The 14,707-nt window shown below is 36.6% G+C and overlaps 1 protein-coding gene across 2 annotated transcripts in view; it reads left to right on the forward strand.

Annotated features, from left to right (window-relative positions):
* Nucleotides 1-14,707, forward strand: part of LOC134744233 (putative inorganic phosphate cotransporter) — a 46,303-nt gene that overhangs the window by 6,762 nt on the left and 24,834 nt on the right. Inside the window, exon 1 of one of the 2 annotated variants that reach the window (XM_063677974.1) lies at nucleotides 9,869-10,081. The exons of the other annotated variant lie outside the window; for it this stretch is intronic. Within the exon in view, the coding sequence (XP_063534044.1) occupies nucleotides 10,048-10,081 (34 nt within the window). The 5' untranslated portion in view covers nucleotides 9,869-10,047. Of the gene's footprint in view, nucleotides 1-9,868; nucleotides 10,082-14,707 lie in introns of those variants that run through there. 2 annotated transcript variants of the gene reach the window in all.

Here is a 14,707-nt window from a genome sequence, read left to right on the forward strand (position 1 = left end):
ATGAAATTGAGTATTTTTAGGGTTCCCTATTACTAAGACTCCGCTGTCCGTCTGTCCGTCTGTCACCAGGCTGTATCTCATGAACCGTGATAGCTAGATAGTTGAAATTTTCACAGATGATGTATTTCTGTTGCCGCTATAACAACAAATACTAAAAACAGAATAATATAAATATTTAAATGGGGCTCCCATACAACAAACGTGATTTTTTTGCTGTTTTTTTCCGTAATGGTACGAAACCCTTCGTGCGCGAGTCCGACTCGCACTTGGCCGGTTTTTTATGGATAATTTACCTTATTGATTAATCTTAATCTTTTGCAAAAAAGTGCTGGTAGCCTAGCGGTAAGAGCGTGCGACTTTCAATCCGTAAGTCGCGGGCTCAAACATTACTCATTAGGTTTCATTTCAATTGATTTTACACTTAACTAAGGTCAATGTGGCGAAGACCGGCATATAAAATTGTTGGTTGGGTCACCGTCATAGACCAAGAAGTATTTGAATAAGTTCTTAGCTTCGCTCAGACACAGTCAGCATGGAAGAGCTTCGGTCTTTCTGCTCTACCGACGTGTAGAAACGCAAGAGTTAGAAGCAACGAAAGAGCTTGTAGATGGTCTTATAATTGACTTGACAGACGGACTTCTCTTCCTATATGGATACACGGTGTTACTTGAGCCACTGAAAACCTGAGACACCCCATCAGTTTTATTTTATTTTAAACTCATCTTGAGTATTCATTCTTTAATCCGATAAATATAAAAAAAAAATCGTTGTTTAGTTTTCTTAACAATTCTATTCGACTGGTAATTCTACACAAGATACTTCGTCGTTTTAGTGACATCAAACAATTGCTAGTTCACCATCGTAAACACTGTTAACTGACCATTTGCATACCTTACTGCAACGAGATAAGGTTTACCAATGGCCAGTTAAGGGTGTTGCTCATTGACAAAAAACGTGTCAAATGCTAGTTATTGATGTTGTTGCATTACGAACATGTAGACTAAGCATGTAAAAATAATAAAAAACAATAAAAAATTACCCCCATTAAAATATAGCGCAATCGATACTCCTATCGATTCTGAACAAACTGTTTTTAGGTTTTCAGTGGGTCATGAAACACCGTGTATACATGTATCTATGCAAAATAATATACTTATAATTAAAATGTCTTTATAGTTCATAGATCAGCCCTGTTTTAACGGAGTTGTTACCATCTAGGTACCTTTAATAGGAAAAACTGGTACCTACATAAACGTAGCTACAATGTTTTAGCCGTATTTGCGCGATCTTGTCGTAAATCAGTACTGAATTAAGGTGATTAGATACGTTGCAATACAAATGTCGCAACTCGTAACAATGGTCAAACAGCCTAGCAAAGGCATCACATTGTCTCTCGATTTCCTTTCAGCAAGTACCACGCAAGGTTGCTGCGGCTGTGACCCTGCTCGGCAGATTTGCAAAACATCTAGATAAACATTTTTTTTATATAAAATTTGGTAATTTTTATGTTATATCTATTCAGAATCACGATCTCATTCGATCGAAATTGGAGAAAAAAAAGTGTCCTAAGATTTTATCCCATTCCGTTACCATTTTTCATAAACTTCGTAGGTAAGTATGCCGATAACGGAATTCGACACTTTGCAAGGAGCAATTTGTGTCACATACTTTGGATCATATTAAGTGTAAGCATTAGTTAGTACTTAGTAGTATTTTCAAATAGCGAAGGGAGCTATGGCTCGGCTAGATAAGATTTGGAAGGATCGTAGTATATTAAGACAGACGAAGATTAGACTTGTGCGTTCTCTCGTTTTCCCAATCTTTCTGTATGGTATGGAGACATGGACTATCCGAGCCAATTTGACCAAGCGTATCAACGCGTTTGAGATGTGGTGTTGGCGCCGGCTTTTACGAATACCGTGGACGGCAATGCGTACCAATCAGTCCATACTGGAAGAGCTTGGCATAAAACGCCGGCTGTCAACGATATGCCAGGACCAAATGCTTACTTACTTCGGACACCTCTCAGGTCGTTCTCCGGATAGCCTGGAAAGAGTAATATATAATGACGGGCAAAGTTGAAGGCACTAGACCTCAGGGCCCTCCTCCCACTAGATGGTGTGCTCAAATTACGGCACCTATGCAATTAAAACTGCACGAGGCCATGCGCTTGGCGAGGAACAGAACCCTATGGAGGAACCTTCAGCAGAAGGACATGATGTCACTATCCTCAGTATTGAGGGACCCACTGAAGAAGAAGTATTTTATTTACGGAAGGGATTGCAATTTCACTTTCCTACTTAGAGGTGATAATTTATAAGTCTTATTGTATGTAAGAAAATTTTCATACTTATGTTATTTAACTTTTCTAAAAAAAAATATGTATCTCATATATACATACCTATAAGTATTTTATTTATTGAAGCAAATATAAGGTCAATTTTACAAGTTTTTAATTTGGTACATATACTTTTACCAAGCTTGGTATCTTTTGGTGTGTTTGTGAACCTTATTAGTTAAATTTTGCTTGGTAAGTAGTCGAGTTAGACCCGGTTTCCATTTAGTTAAAATTTAGGCCCTATGACACCGAATCAAATCAACACCGAATTAAATGCCCGAATCCGGTTTTGATCTCAATGTGCTTTGTTTTATAATAATATATCTAATGCGACTTTGCAGTTTGGCTAGCCGGCTATAAATTTTTTACATGTCTACGTTAAAAACATTTTTCTGTAATAAGTTTTTAGCAAAAATTCCATTTTTTGTACACGCTTTTATCGCTGACTGTATTTTTCTTTCCACAAGCACCTAATACACATTAAAACAATTCTAAAAACCCAAACACAATTAGGTTGCGTTGTTTTATCACAGCGTTTCTATGGCGACCTCCTGTCTCCATCATCAGATCAGCTCGATGGTATCATAATATCGCATTGTCACCCGACTTACGTATGTTGCAAATTTTCAGCTACATCGGAAACTGGAAAGTGAGTCAAATTTAACTTGCAAGATTTGACCCGTACAAACATACATAATAGGAACATTGCAAGTTTAAAAAGCTTGTAAAGATAACCATGTTTATTTGACAAAATAAGTTAATCCGCAGTTACAAGTCATTCACTCGGTAAATAGGACATAGAAGAGGATTTAAAAACAACCACCATATACCGCGTATTTACATAAGATTCCTTCTCGGAATGTGTTTAGGACTTTAGTTGTGATTTCCACGGATCGTCAATTATCAATATTTATAAATGGTTACGGTGAGGCAACCACGCCTCCACGACTTGAAAATCGTAAATAGGTTGTCTTCAATCAGAAATGTTACCCTTGACAGCTGGCAGATCATAACCATAACAAAATGACATAATTTAGAGTCTGTTCGGAAAGAGAAGAGTCGTGGAATGTATTGGGCCCCATACATTCCACGTTAGTTTGATATTTTCGTCATGAACATCGTTCAGACGCCAACCAATCGGATAAATCGGAGCGGCCAAGGCGTTCACAAATATCTGAAAGCATCAGACATCAAGACATTAAAGAGCATGTTCAGATATTTGTGAGCACCTTTGGCGCTCCAACATTCTGATGGCGACTGTACAGTGTCTATTGAATTATATTTAACAGGCGCACAGCATAGGTTCAAATGAAAACTGTTAACCAATTATGGCAATGATATATTGACAAATATACTCATGTTTTTTGGGTTTCCTCTAAGCACTCGTGCCGTTGGTGTGACAATTCGCACATATCACTCTGAACACTTACCTATTATTTTTATTCTGATGCGTATTTATTCTCAATGCAACATTTAGTTGAAAATTTTGAAAGTAAGTAACATACGATAACCCATCATGTACATTGCTTATCATTTATCAATGTTACTTACAGTTGTTTTCAAACCCCGGCTCGTACAGTCGCCATCAGATATATCGGAGCGGCCGAGAGACTCAAAAATATCTGAACACGCACCTAGCGCCCTGTCAATAGAGTCGTGTTCAGATATTTGTCTGCACCTTGGCTGCTCCGATATATATGATGGCGACTGTACCAATGAGTTTTTGGGTGTACGAAATATCATTTGATATTTACCAGTCGCTTTTCAATGAAGGAAAACATCCCAATAAGGCCTAGTTTACCCTCTGCGTTGAAAGGTCAGATGGCAGTCGCTTTCGTAAAAACTGGTGCCTAGGCCAATTCTCGGGATTAGTTGTCAAGCGGACCCCAGGCTCCCATCGAACCGTGGCAAAAAACCGGGACAACGCGAGGACGATGATGACTTACTGATGATGAGTTGTTTTCATTAATAGTGTTTAATTTACTCTGACATCGGTCGGTAGCCTTATTAGAAAATCGTCCAACAAAACGATATTAAAAACAAATTGCATAAATGTTTGTAAATAATAAATATGTGTACCATCAGCATGACCAGCACATCTTGCCGCGACTCGTATGATTTCATATACAAGTTGCGTCGATTTGTCCTCGCGCAAGTCGCGGTAAGATGTGTTTCAAAAGTATCTGGACGCAATGGTATTGAAATTGAATTGACATCACATTGGTAATGAATACCTATCTATAAAGTTTTTAAATGCCACAAAGTTCGCTGAGAAAGTCTAAAAATCGCAAATTTTAAACTTAAAAACAGAATATCATCCAAAGTCGGTTATGCGTTAAGGTTTAACGCTTAACGGACTTTGGATGATATTCTGTTTTTAACCGCTTAACGGTTAAGCGGTTAATAGAATTTTTTTCTTAAACACTTAATTTTAACCAACTTTTTGGACAACTAAACCTACAAGACAATATTATATCTATTAAAAAAATATAGGTATTGTGTGCTCATAAAACGGATACATCTTTTGACTTGTTTTAGTGTCACCTCGTGACATAGCGATCATTTGACTATTTTTGCGAGAAGTGGCGATATTATCAGCGACATTTAAATATTACAAGTCATGTCAAAATGAGGTATTTACCTAGACATTGACATAATATATGGAAAACTTCGTAATATAGCTTTCGCCATATCAACATTGTATATAGTGATTATTAGAAACGGTATAAAATTGGCATTAATTTAAATTATAATTAAGCTAGCTAATTTAAATTATAGGAAGCTTAAATTTTACATTATATTTTATACAAGTAAAAAGTTACACTAAACTGAATAAAAATAAAAATTACAAACCAAATTAAAAACTAAACTTAAAAATGAACTATAAATAGAAAATTTGCCCCAAATCGCCGTCTACAAGGCCCCATAGTTTCAACTCCAAACGGCTCAAATATGCAACCACTATTTATGGTTGCATACTTAGCCGAATTGGCAGCCGAATCAGCCTTCACTGCGGTGCCATGGAGATGGGATAGCGCTAGGGTATCGGCCCAGGTTGCGTCCCAAACCAACGGCCGTCCCATCTTACATGGCACGAGGGTCATGCCGTCGGGGGCGTCGGGTCTTTTACCGTCATCGCGGGCCAGGCCGTTGGCCCCAAAACGGCCGGTGCTCCTGTACTGGCTAAGGCCCGACGGATGATATCATTAAGGCCTGCATGGCGGGGGGCACACCCAGCACTTCTGCCGCAGGATAGTCCATGGTGGCCCAACCAGTCGACTGGGTCACCACAGCGACAACGATGTGGGGCATCACAGTTCACTCCCATGCGGAGAGCGACAGAGAGGCGGAAGGTGGAGTTGTCTAAAAGTGTTCCAGTTGATATGGAAGGCAGAGTTGGAGCCACTGCCCGGATTCCCATTCGAAAGCGGCAAGCAGGCGAGCGCGCTCTTGAAGGCTGGTTGCCGTTTGATACAGGTTTATGCCGTACCAACGCGGCTCGTCCCAAAGTAGTTACCAGTAGTTAGTCAAAGGTGGGAAAAAATTCCCAGTAGTTACCACTGGTAAGAACTTGGTGGTAACTAGTGGGAATAACTCAAAATTTTTAACATCTTCTACGCGGCTGCGTAACGTTAAACTACAAAAATTTAAATCAATGACGTAAAGACTTTGATATAATATTTATGATTTATGATGTTATGCAAAATAATACGCACTAGGTTATTTGCTTCGCTAAACAAACAAGGTCTTATTATAGTTTATTTTATTGAATATTAAAAAGCCATCTTACTATTTCTGAGAAATGTTTATGAGGACGGAGGAGGATTTGCTTCTACGGTTTGAATAAAGTTAGGATCTAGCCCTGCTAGCTAAATCTCTGACCTGCTAGCATGAGTTGCGTTCTCGCGCGCGAGTCCATCCATACTTACATCTTGTGAGATTATCCTTGTCCGAATCCTTGGAATCAACTTGTTTTAAATCAATAACATGATCCAGGACAACACCGACTAGCCTAGCATGACTTGCATTCTCGCGCGCGAGTCCATACTTGAAGACTTCAACGACTTTGCAGACTTCGGTGAATTTTATAGCATTACCTACTTTACTATTTGTCATTCATAATGTCTGGCTGCACAGTAGTTTTTTGCACTCAATCGCATCGCATATTAGGTACCTATTTACAAAAAATATTATTTACTAAATCGGGACTAATACTGTGTTTACGCGATAAAGTCCTGTTTTCGTAATAATTTTTAAGAAAAAAAAACCGACTTCAATGGGGGATGCCGCTGGAAGTTCACTTATTGTTGATGGTGCACTCTTAGATTCCAGACAATAAAATGAAAAAGACAGAATCTTTTGCCTAATTATGTAGAAAAGGAGGTAAAACCACCCACATTTCTAGTAGCATTTCGTTTTTGTAAGGGTCGCAGTTCTAACCTAACCTAACCTACTTTTCTGATAGCATTTCGTTTCTGTAAGGGTCACAGCTCTAACCTAACCTAACCTACTTTTCTGATAGCAGTTCTGTTCTGTGAGAATCGCAGTTCAAAACCCACCCACCCACCTAACCCACTTTTCAAGTAGCATTTCCGGGTCCGGATCTGGGTCCGGATCCGACAGTCCGGGTCCGTGTCCGGCTGTCCGGGTCCAAGTTTGGGTCAGAGTTCGGTCCGGGTCCGGGTCCGAGTTGAGGTCCATGTCCAGACCCGGGTCCAGGTCCGAGTCCGGGTCCAAGTTTGGGTCTGGGTCCATAAGGAAGAGAACAAATCGCCAAACGTGAACTATGTGTCATTGAAGAGTTCCATTCTGATCATCATCAGCAGTTCCACTTCATCAAATGTCACTTTTTTTAATGTAAATGCTGGATTTGTTGATGAAAATACAAAAATCACTATATGTATGCCTTTCACATTTGAGGAGTTCCCTCGATTCCTCATGGATCCCATCATCAGAACTCGAGCTTGACAAAAATGTTTCTTGAAAACCTAACTTGCTTAACAAACATAATGAAGAGGACAAATCGCCAAACGTGAACTATGCGTCATTAAAGAGTTCCGTTCTGATCATCATCAGCAGTTCCACTTCATCAAATGTTACTTTTTTAAATGTAAGTGCTTGATTTGTTGATGAAAATACTAAAATCACTATATGTATGCCTTTAATATTTGAGGAGTTCCCTCGATTCCTCATGGATCCCATCATCAGAACTGCTTTTTGACAAAAACGGGACCAATCTGTATGTATATACTTACAATCAAAAAAAGAATTTTCAAAATCGGTCCAGAAATGACGGAGTTATGGAGTAACAAACATTATATAAAAAAAAAACCGAATTGAGAACCTCCTCCTTTGAAATCTTGAAGTCGGTTAAAAATCGTGAAAGTTTGAACAAAAAGTAACAATTACTAGGTGTGATACCAGCTTATTTTATACGAACTATAGGTACTTACCTACTTTTATAGGTAGAAATTATTTTCTAAATAAGGTCTAGAACACGTCGTTTAACCATTTGTGTTCTTACCGACCACGTTGCAATAAGAATTCGTGTTCTCTGAAATAAAACTAATTGGTACGTCGTAGATAGGGATTAATTTAAACAGGTACGTGTTGAACGATTGTTATATATTCTTGTGCAAACAAAGGGTTGATGTTTAGAATGGTAAAACTTATTATGCAATGTTAGTTATGTTAGTAAGGCAGGTTAAAAGTACCCGTAACTCATGACGTGTTCATTTTAAATAAACGTTAATGACATCTTTTGTTTATATTAAAATCAATAAAAAAAACAAGTTTATAAGACATTCTAAAACACTCATTTTTTTTTTCAATAAAGCTACAGCTTAATATAGTTAATGACTTCAACAAAAAAAATAACTTAGCCTGACTACCAGCCGACTACGAATTTCCTAATTTTTTTTATAAAATTGCATTCATTTTTGAAATTTTAGCTAAAAGTATATTCGAGAACAGCCTGTAAAATGAAATTAAAGTTGTTTTCTCTGAGAGTGCAGTAAAAGTGAAACATGCGCTACTTTTCAAACTGCAGTGGTGAGCGTATGGGTCTAGACTCTAAACTTGACCTTTCGTGCTCGTTACGATTACGTAAGTGCGTTTATGTAATTAATGTAATTAGGATTATTTTGACTTCTCCATTTAAACCGGAAGCATTGCAATGTTAGCCGACTAGACACGATTGACTAATAATGTGTTTATAAGTGGCAAATCAATTTTAGGTTTAGAGAATGCGATTCAGCTAACCTAAGCTACCTATATGTAGGCGCGAAGGGTTATTATCCTGTAGAAAATTTAAATTTCGCGCCTATTTCTACTGACAAAGATGTTTGACAGACTATAGCTATATTTTGATTGATTGGTTGTATAATTCGCTACTATTCACTGTATCGTCTGTATCACAAAAATTTTCTTTTATATTAATAAAGAAAAGTTTCAGGTACTTATTCTACAGGCTAATTTGCGAGGTTTTCCTTCCTTCGAAGATCTAATATACTAGAATTAATTTTCAATAAATAAGACCCTATTAACCGGTCAACAATAAGTGGATTTCAAGATATTAGGCTTTTCAGGGTATGAAACGTAATAAATGTGCAGCATCCGTTATCTAAGTATACAAGTTTGGCCGAACTGAGGTTTTGGGTTTGTATTTGTACTACAAATGTATTTTTTTAGTAGTGTCTGTATTTGAAATTTTGCTAATAATTACTGAAGTTACTTTTAAATCTGAAAGTCGCGTACTTAATGACGATTATGTCCCGAGCTCCTTGTACAGATTAACGGATAATTTACTGAGAGGCTTTCATCACAAGTTCAAAAAAGTTATTAAAGCAAACAAGTTACTAAAGGCAAGTCAGAAAGTTACAAAAAAATATATCTAATATTTCTTATCTTAAAAGATTAATCCATTTATTTTTGACCCCCGGTTTATAGTCTTATGTTTTGCAAATTAACTCTAGTTTTATTAGCTCCTTGAAAGCATAAATTGAATTACAAATCAATACAAAATACAATACAAAAAATTTACAGTTTGGGTACCTTGGTACCTACGTAACTTATGGTAGGGATTATTAGCGTATGCAACTCGAGTAACCAAATATGAAGAGAAAAAATCCCTAAAAATATTTGTATTCAATTACATTGGCTGTAATGGTATAGGTAGGTAGATTTATGTTGTAGAGTTAGTACCTATGTTGTATTGGTTAATTGAACAAAGATAAATTCAGGTGTCTATTGTTTTCCTTCTGGAATGGAAGGTGGGGTGAGATGGTAAAGTAGGTGAAAATTACCGCCTGCGCCGAATTTTGGTCTAATATCATACAGAAACCCCACTGATCCGGAGATTCGGGTACAGTAGGTTACAATACTTCAGCTCGTCAACCATCCTACATGCTCGCCGTACTATATAGGGACGGAGCGTCTGCGCTCGCGCCTATTGCGAACAGAGCCGCACGCGCGTATGACGCCTGAATGCCTACCACTCCCGCGCCGCGAACACAACGCTCTAAATTTGAATATTTTTATTTTTTCGAATCGAACACAAGTAACTAAACATATTTATAAATAAAACACTGAAGGGACTGTGGGTGTTATTCAAAGTATTAATCTGTTTTATAATTTTTTTGGTGATTGGACAGTGATGCGGACACAGACTTAGTGATTTAGTGCATCCTATTTAGAATTGAACTATCAAAATGTTGACCGGCTGGCAGTTACTTTTATCGAAATGTAAGTTTAAAATGTAATTTTTAAATAATACAACCCTAACATTATTTCCAAACAACTCCAAACCATAATTTTATTACCAAATACCTACTCTTTACTAATTTTTTTTAACAAGCAGAAACGTCTGCGAACGATGCTATTAAGCTTAGGACAAATCTAAAAGTGGAAAAATACTGCCTTGGGCGAGACTTGAACTCACGACCTCTGGATTACCTATTCTTTGTATTTTAGTGTGGTTATAAATAAGTATTTGTGCTGCTACTATTCAGCTTAATAAGTTATTTAAATGTCCAAATGTGTGTAGGATGCAAGTCTACCGGACTTAGCTTTACTATGGATCCCTACCTGACGATATTTTTTTTATTAGTATACTTATTATGTAACCAAATGTAATATTTATACATATTAATACGGTCAGCCGTAGAGAAAATTACCCAAGCACTTCTTGGCCATTCTACGAAAAATTGTCCACACTTATTTCATTTTATTTATTCTTGAGAGAAAAAAGTATCCCAAAAACTTCCATACATTTTTTTAACCTGACTTGGGCTCTATTACACTAGGGCAATTAAAGCGATAGGACTGTGTGGGGGATGGTAGCCTGGGGAAAATCCAGGACCCTTCCGCATCACACGAACATTTTTCGTACCATCATTTGTTTGTATCAGGAATGTAATGGAATGGAAAACAAGGAAAGAGAGTATGTAGAGTAGAAATAACATTAATAACATAACATTTTCCAAATTAGAAAATATTGGTTTAACTTTCCAAGAAAATAGGAACATTTATTACTTATAGCTCTGAATTAAAACAATTTTTTTAGGTTAGGGGGCCTGAGAACCTTGACCTAGTGAAAATAAATGACCTACAAGTAGGTTACTTTTAGTATAAGTAATTACTTATAAATAAGGTGATAGTGTGGCTAGATAAGATACTTACAATACCTACATATACAGGGTGACCTTATGTTTGTCCAATGGCTAAGGACACCCTGTATACATACCATATTACTAAGACAGGTGCCATTTTACCTACTATCCTAAATTGTTTATATTAAGGTTATATCAGATTACTGAATTTTAAGTAGACAATAGACATAAACTAGGTTTACTATATTTATAGCATTATTTCATTTCGCTCAGTCACATGGTAGATATCAATATTTAGCAAACATTAACCTTCTAAAACCATTACATTATATCACAGTAACTGTGGCATAAGTTAGTTTTTAACACCTAACGGTGTATTAACATGTATTTGACCGCCGCCATAGGTACTGTACATAAGGCGGGGACAAATGGGAATAGTTCATATAAAAACACGTATTCCCATCTGTGCCTAGCGTCCACAAATAGGAATACACCGACCTAGCTTAGCTCGGGAACTAAACAGATATACACCCTGGTAAGTACATTTAGTAAAGTTTATCAGTAATTTAATAATTTTTGTTGTTTGGAAGAGCTCGCTTAGCAGCGATATGGCCACCTGTTGCTACCTTTATTTACATTATTTTTTCTTTCATGGTGCAATTAATAAATAATCTTTACTTAAGTTATTATTTCGCTATTGCCAGCAATATCAGAGCTATATCAAAAAATCGGCCAAGTGCGAGTCGGACTCGGGTTCCAAGGGTTCCGTAAATTACACAATTAAAACAATGTATTTTTTATGTGAAATGTAAGTGTTGTCTTTAAAAAACCCGTAGGGGTCGGATCAAAAATTAAGTAATTAATTCCGACTCACGCTTGACTACACATTTCTAATAGGTTTTCCTGTGATCTATAGGTAAAGAACTATTTTGTGTTTTTTTTTTTCAAAATTTTAGACCCAGTAATTTTGGAGATAAAGGGGCGAATGGTCATTTTTTGTATATTTTCTTAAATAACTTCTAAAATGTTTATCCTAAAATTATAAAAAAAAATATTTGAGTTTCTCACATTTTTGATATGTAACGCGATATAGTTTGAAAAACTTTATTTTTTAATTTTCTCATTCACCCCCCAAAAGTGGTCCCTATGTTTAAATTTTATTTGTTTACGTTACATGTCCATCTTTGGGTCACAAACTTACATATGTGTACCAAATTTCAACTTAATTGATCCAGTAGTTTCGGAGAAAATACGCTGTGACAGACGGACAGACAGACAGACAGACAGACGCACGAGTGATCCTATAAGGGTTCCGTTTTTTCCTTTTGAGGTACGGAACCCTAACTAGCAGGGTATTTTTAAACGTATAAAATAAACTAATAACCATTTTCTTCATTGGGTCCTTTCTTACTTCTAAAGTTTCTAAACCTTTTTGCTTCCTTGGTCACTAATATCTTGAGTATTGATACTTTGTATCCATTGGCTCTAGCATTTATTTTGTCAATACAAAGAAAAAAACATTGTTTTGTCAGCCAGCCAGACAAACATTTTGTATCACGTTGATCAAATGACCGGGTCACAACTCACAAGCTTAAGAAATAGACAAGCTAAAATAATTTTATTAAATTATTCGACGGAATGCACGACGATAACAAATGTAATACCCGTATTTTTTACTCGACATAACTCGAGATGGGCATGATTGTTATGATTATGACTGGAAGCATACCGCTTCATCCACAATTTACGTCAAACAATAGACTATTTGGATATGTGCCACTGCTAGATGGATCAACTAAAAGCGATGACAACGTTAGCCGTGGCAAACATGTCAACTATCGTCGGACTAATTATTGACACTATTTGACAGTCAAATAACGAATATACTTATACGTCCTTTATGGCGGTATCACCGTCATGGACATTTCTAATACAATAGTTATACAGACGTCACAGTTCATAGTATCTACGAATATTGGATGTATTTTGTCCCTAAATTATATCGGATAATTAAGTAACATTAATAGAGATCGACATACAAGTAATAATATTAAGCAAATTGTTAAAAGCTAGAAATTTGTACAACATGTTTGGGTTTTGAAACTCTTTTGCGGAATATACATATAGTCAAAACAAGATGCAAAAAATAAATTAATTATATGTTATTTTATAGTTTCAATGCCAATGTATTTTATTTATTTGTGTTACAAGGGGGCGAAGTTGTTGTTTAACCTCTCATGCGAATACTGATACCCGAGCAAGCGAAAGATTCCAAAATTGAACCACGAGCGAAGCTAGTCTTGGAATGAATCTTGAAGAGAATGGAATCTTGAGCGTTGCGAGGGTTTCCAGGCACGAGGGTTAAACAAATTTTGCCACCGAGTGAAACACATTTTTTTTACCACAGCAACACAAGGGAAACTAACTGTACAATATCTAACAAAATCAAAATAAATAAATTCAAATTGAAATTTATTAAACATTTATTACACAAAATCATCATTTAACGCCTTCACTGCCAGGGGGCGTGGCCTAGGAACAAACTTATATGACGGTGAACGCACATGTGCGTTGGGGGCAGTAAATGTGTTAAAAGTCACATCTAAATAAAATGTAAGTTTGTTATCAGTTTTTGAACAAATGCGCTTACACGCCGCAATGCGTCGTCGCTAAGATGAATCACATACACGTAATTAACAACTTTTGACAGGTGTCAATGTCGTTACAAGGCGAAGATAGGAGTCACGTTGTAGGAGACAGTGTGGAGAGACACGTGGCTAATTTATCTAATTGTATAGGAATTAAAAACGTAATGGCGACTACGTCAGAAGTAAACTGGATTAATAAATCGATAAAGTGAAATCGTTTATTTATGATCATCATCAGTATAACAATATACACCTTAATTCTGAGGCACAGGAAACATTTTATTACTATCCATTCATGAGGCAATGAGGAGGAGATATTTTGATATTATTAATGTTCAGAAGTTTTTAGTAAGTAAGTATATAAGTATTTTTTGTTCTGAACGACAAGACTATAGACTGCAACGAGACAGTTTTACGAAAAAAAATCGGCCAAGTGCGAATCGGACTCGCGCACCGAGGCGATACTTTTTAGTATTTGTTGTTATAGCGGCAACAGAAAATTTACAGAAATACATCATCTGTGAAAATTTCAACTGTCTAGCTATCACGGTTCATGAGATACAGCCTGGTGACAGACAGACGGACAGACGGCCAGACGGACAGCGGAGTCTTAGTAATAGGGTCCCGTTTTTACCCTTTGGGTACGGAACCCTAAAAAACACCATTTCTTATAAAAAATATATATGTACCTATCCATTAGATATCTATCTCTTTTAAATGGTTATTTCAATATAAAGTAAAGGTAGTCAGCAATCGAGTTAAAGGAATAGGTAGAAGATTTTAGATAAAGTTAAAAAAGAAAGCACTTGAAACCTTTGGTTTTAAATGGTGTGTGGCACTGACATTATTTAGTATTCTGTATCTACCCATATTAATTCTACATGCTAATTCGCAGGAAATGCATGGTCGAAAAGCTACAATAGTAGTTTGTTGCATTGTACCTAAGCATTGTGACAGACATCAGCTCTTCAGAAGCAAGGTTGTGCATGACACACGACATGGCATCTGATTAGCTATTATATACAAATTGTACAAGTCTGGGATAATGTATTACATTCCTGGAAGTGTGTGATCGTAATGTACTTAAACTATATATTATGTAGATGTCCGAA

This window comes from Cydia strobilella, chromosome 9 (assembly GCF_947568885.1).
Source record: "Cydia strobilella chromosome 9, ilCydStro3.1, whole genome shotgun sequence".
In the NCBI taxonomy this organism is placed as follows: domain Eukaryota; kingdom Metazoa; phylum Arthropoda; class Insecta; order Lepidoptera; family Tortricidae; genus Cydia; species Cydia strobilella.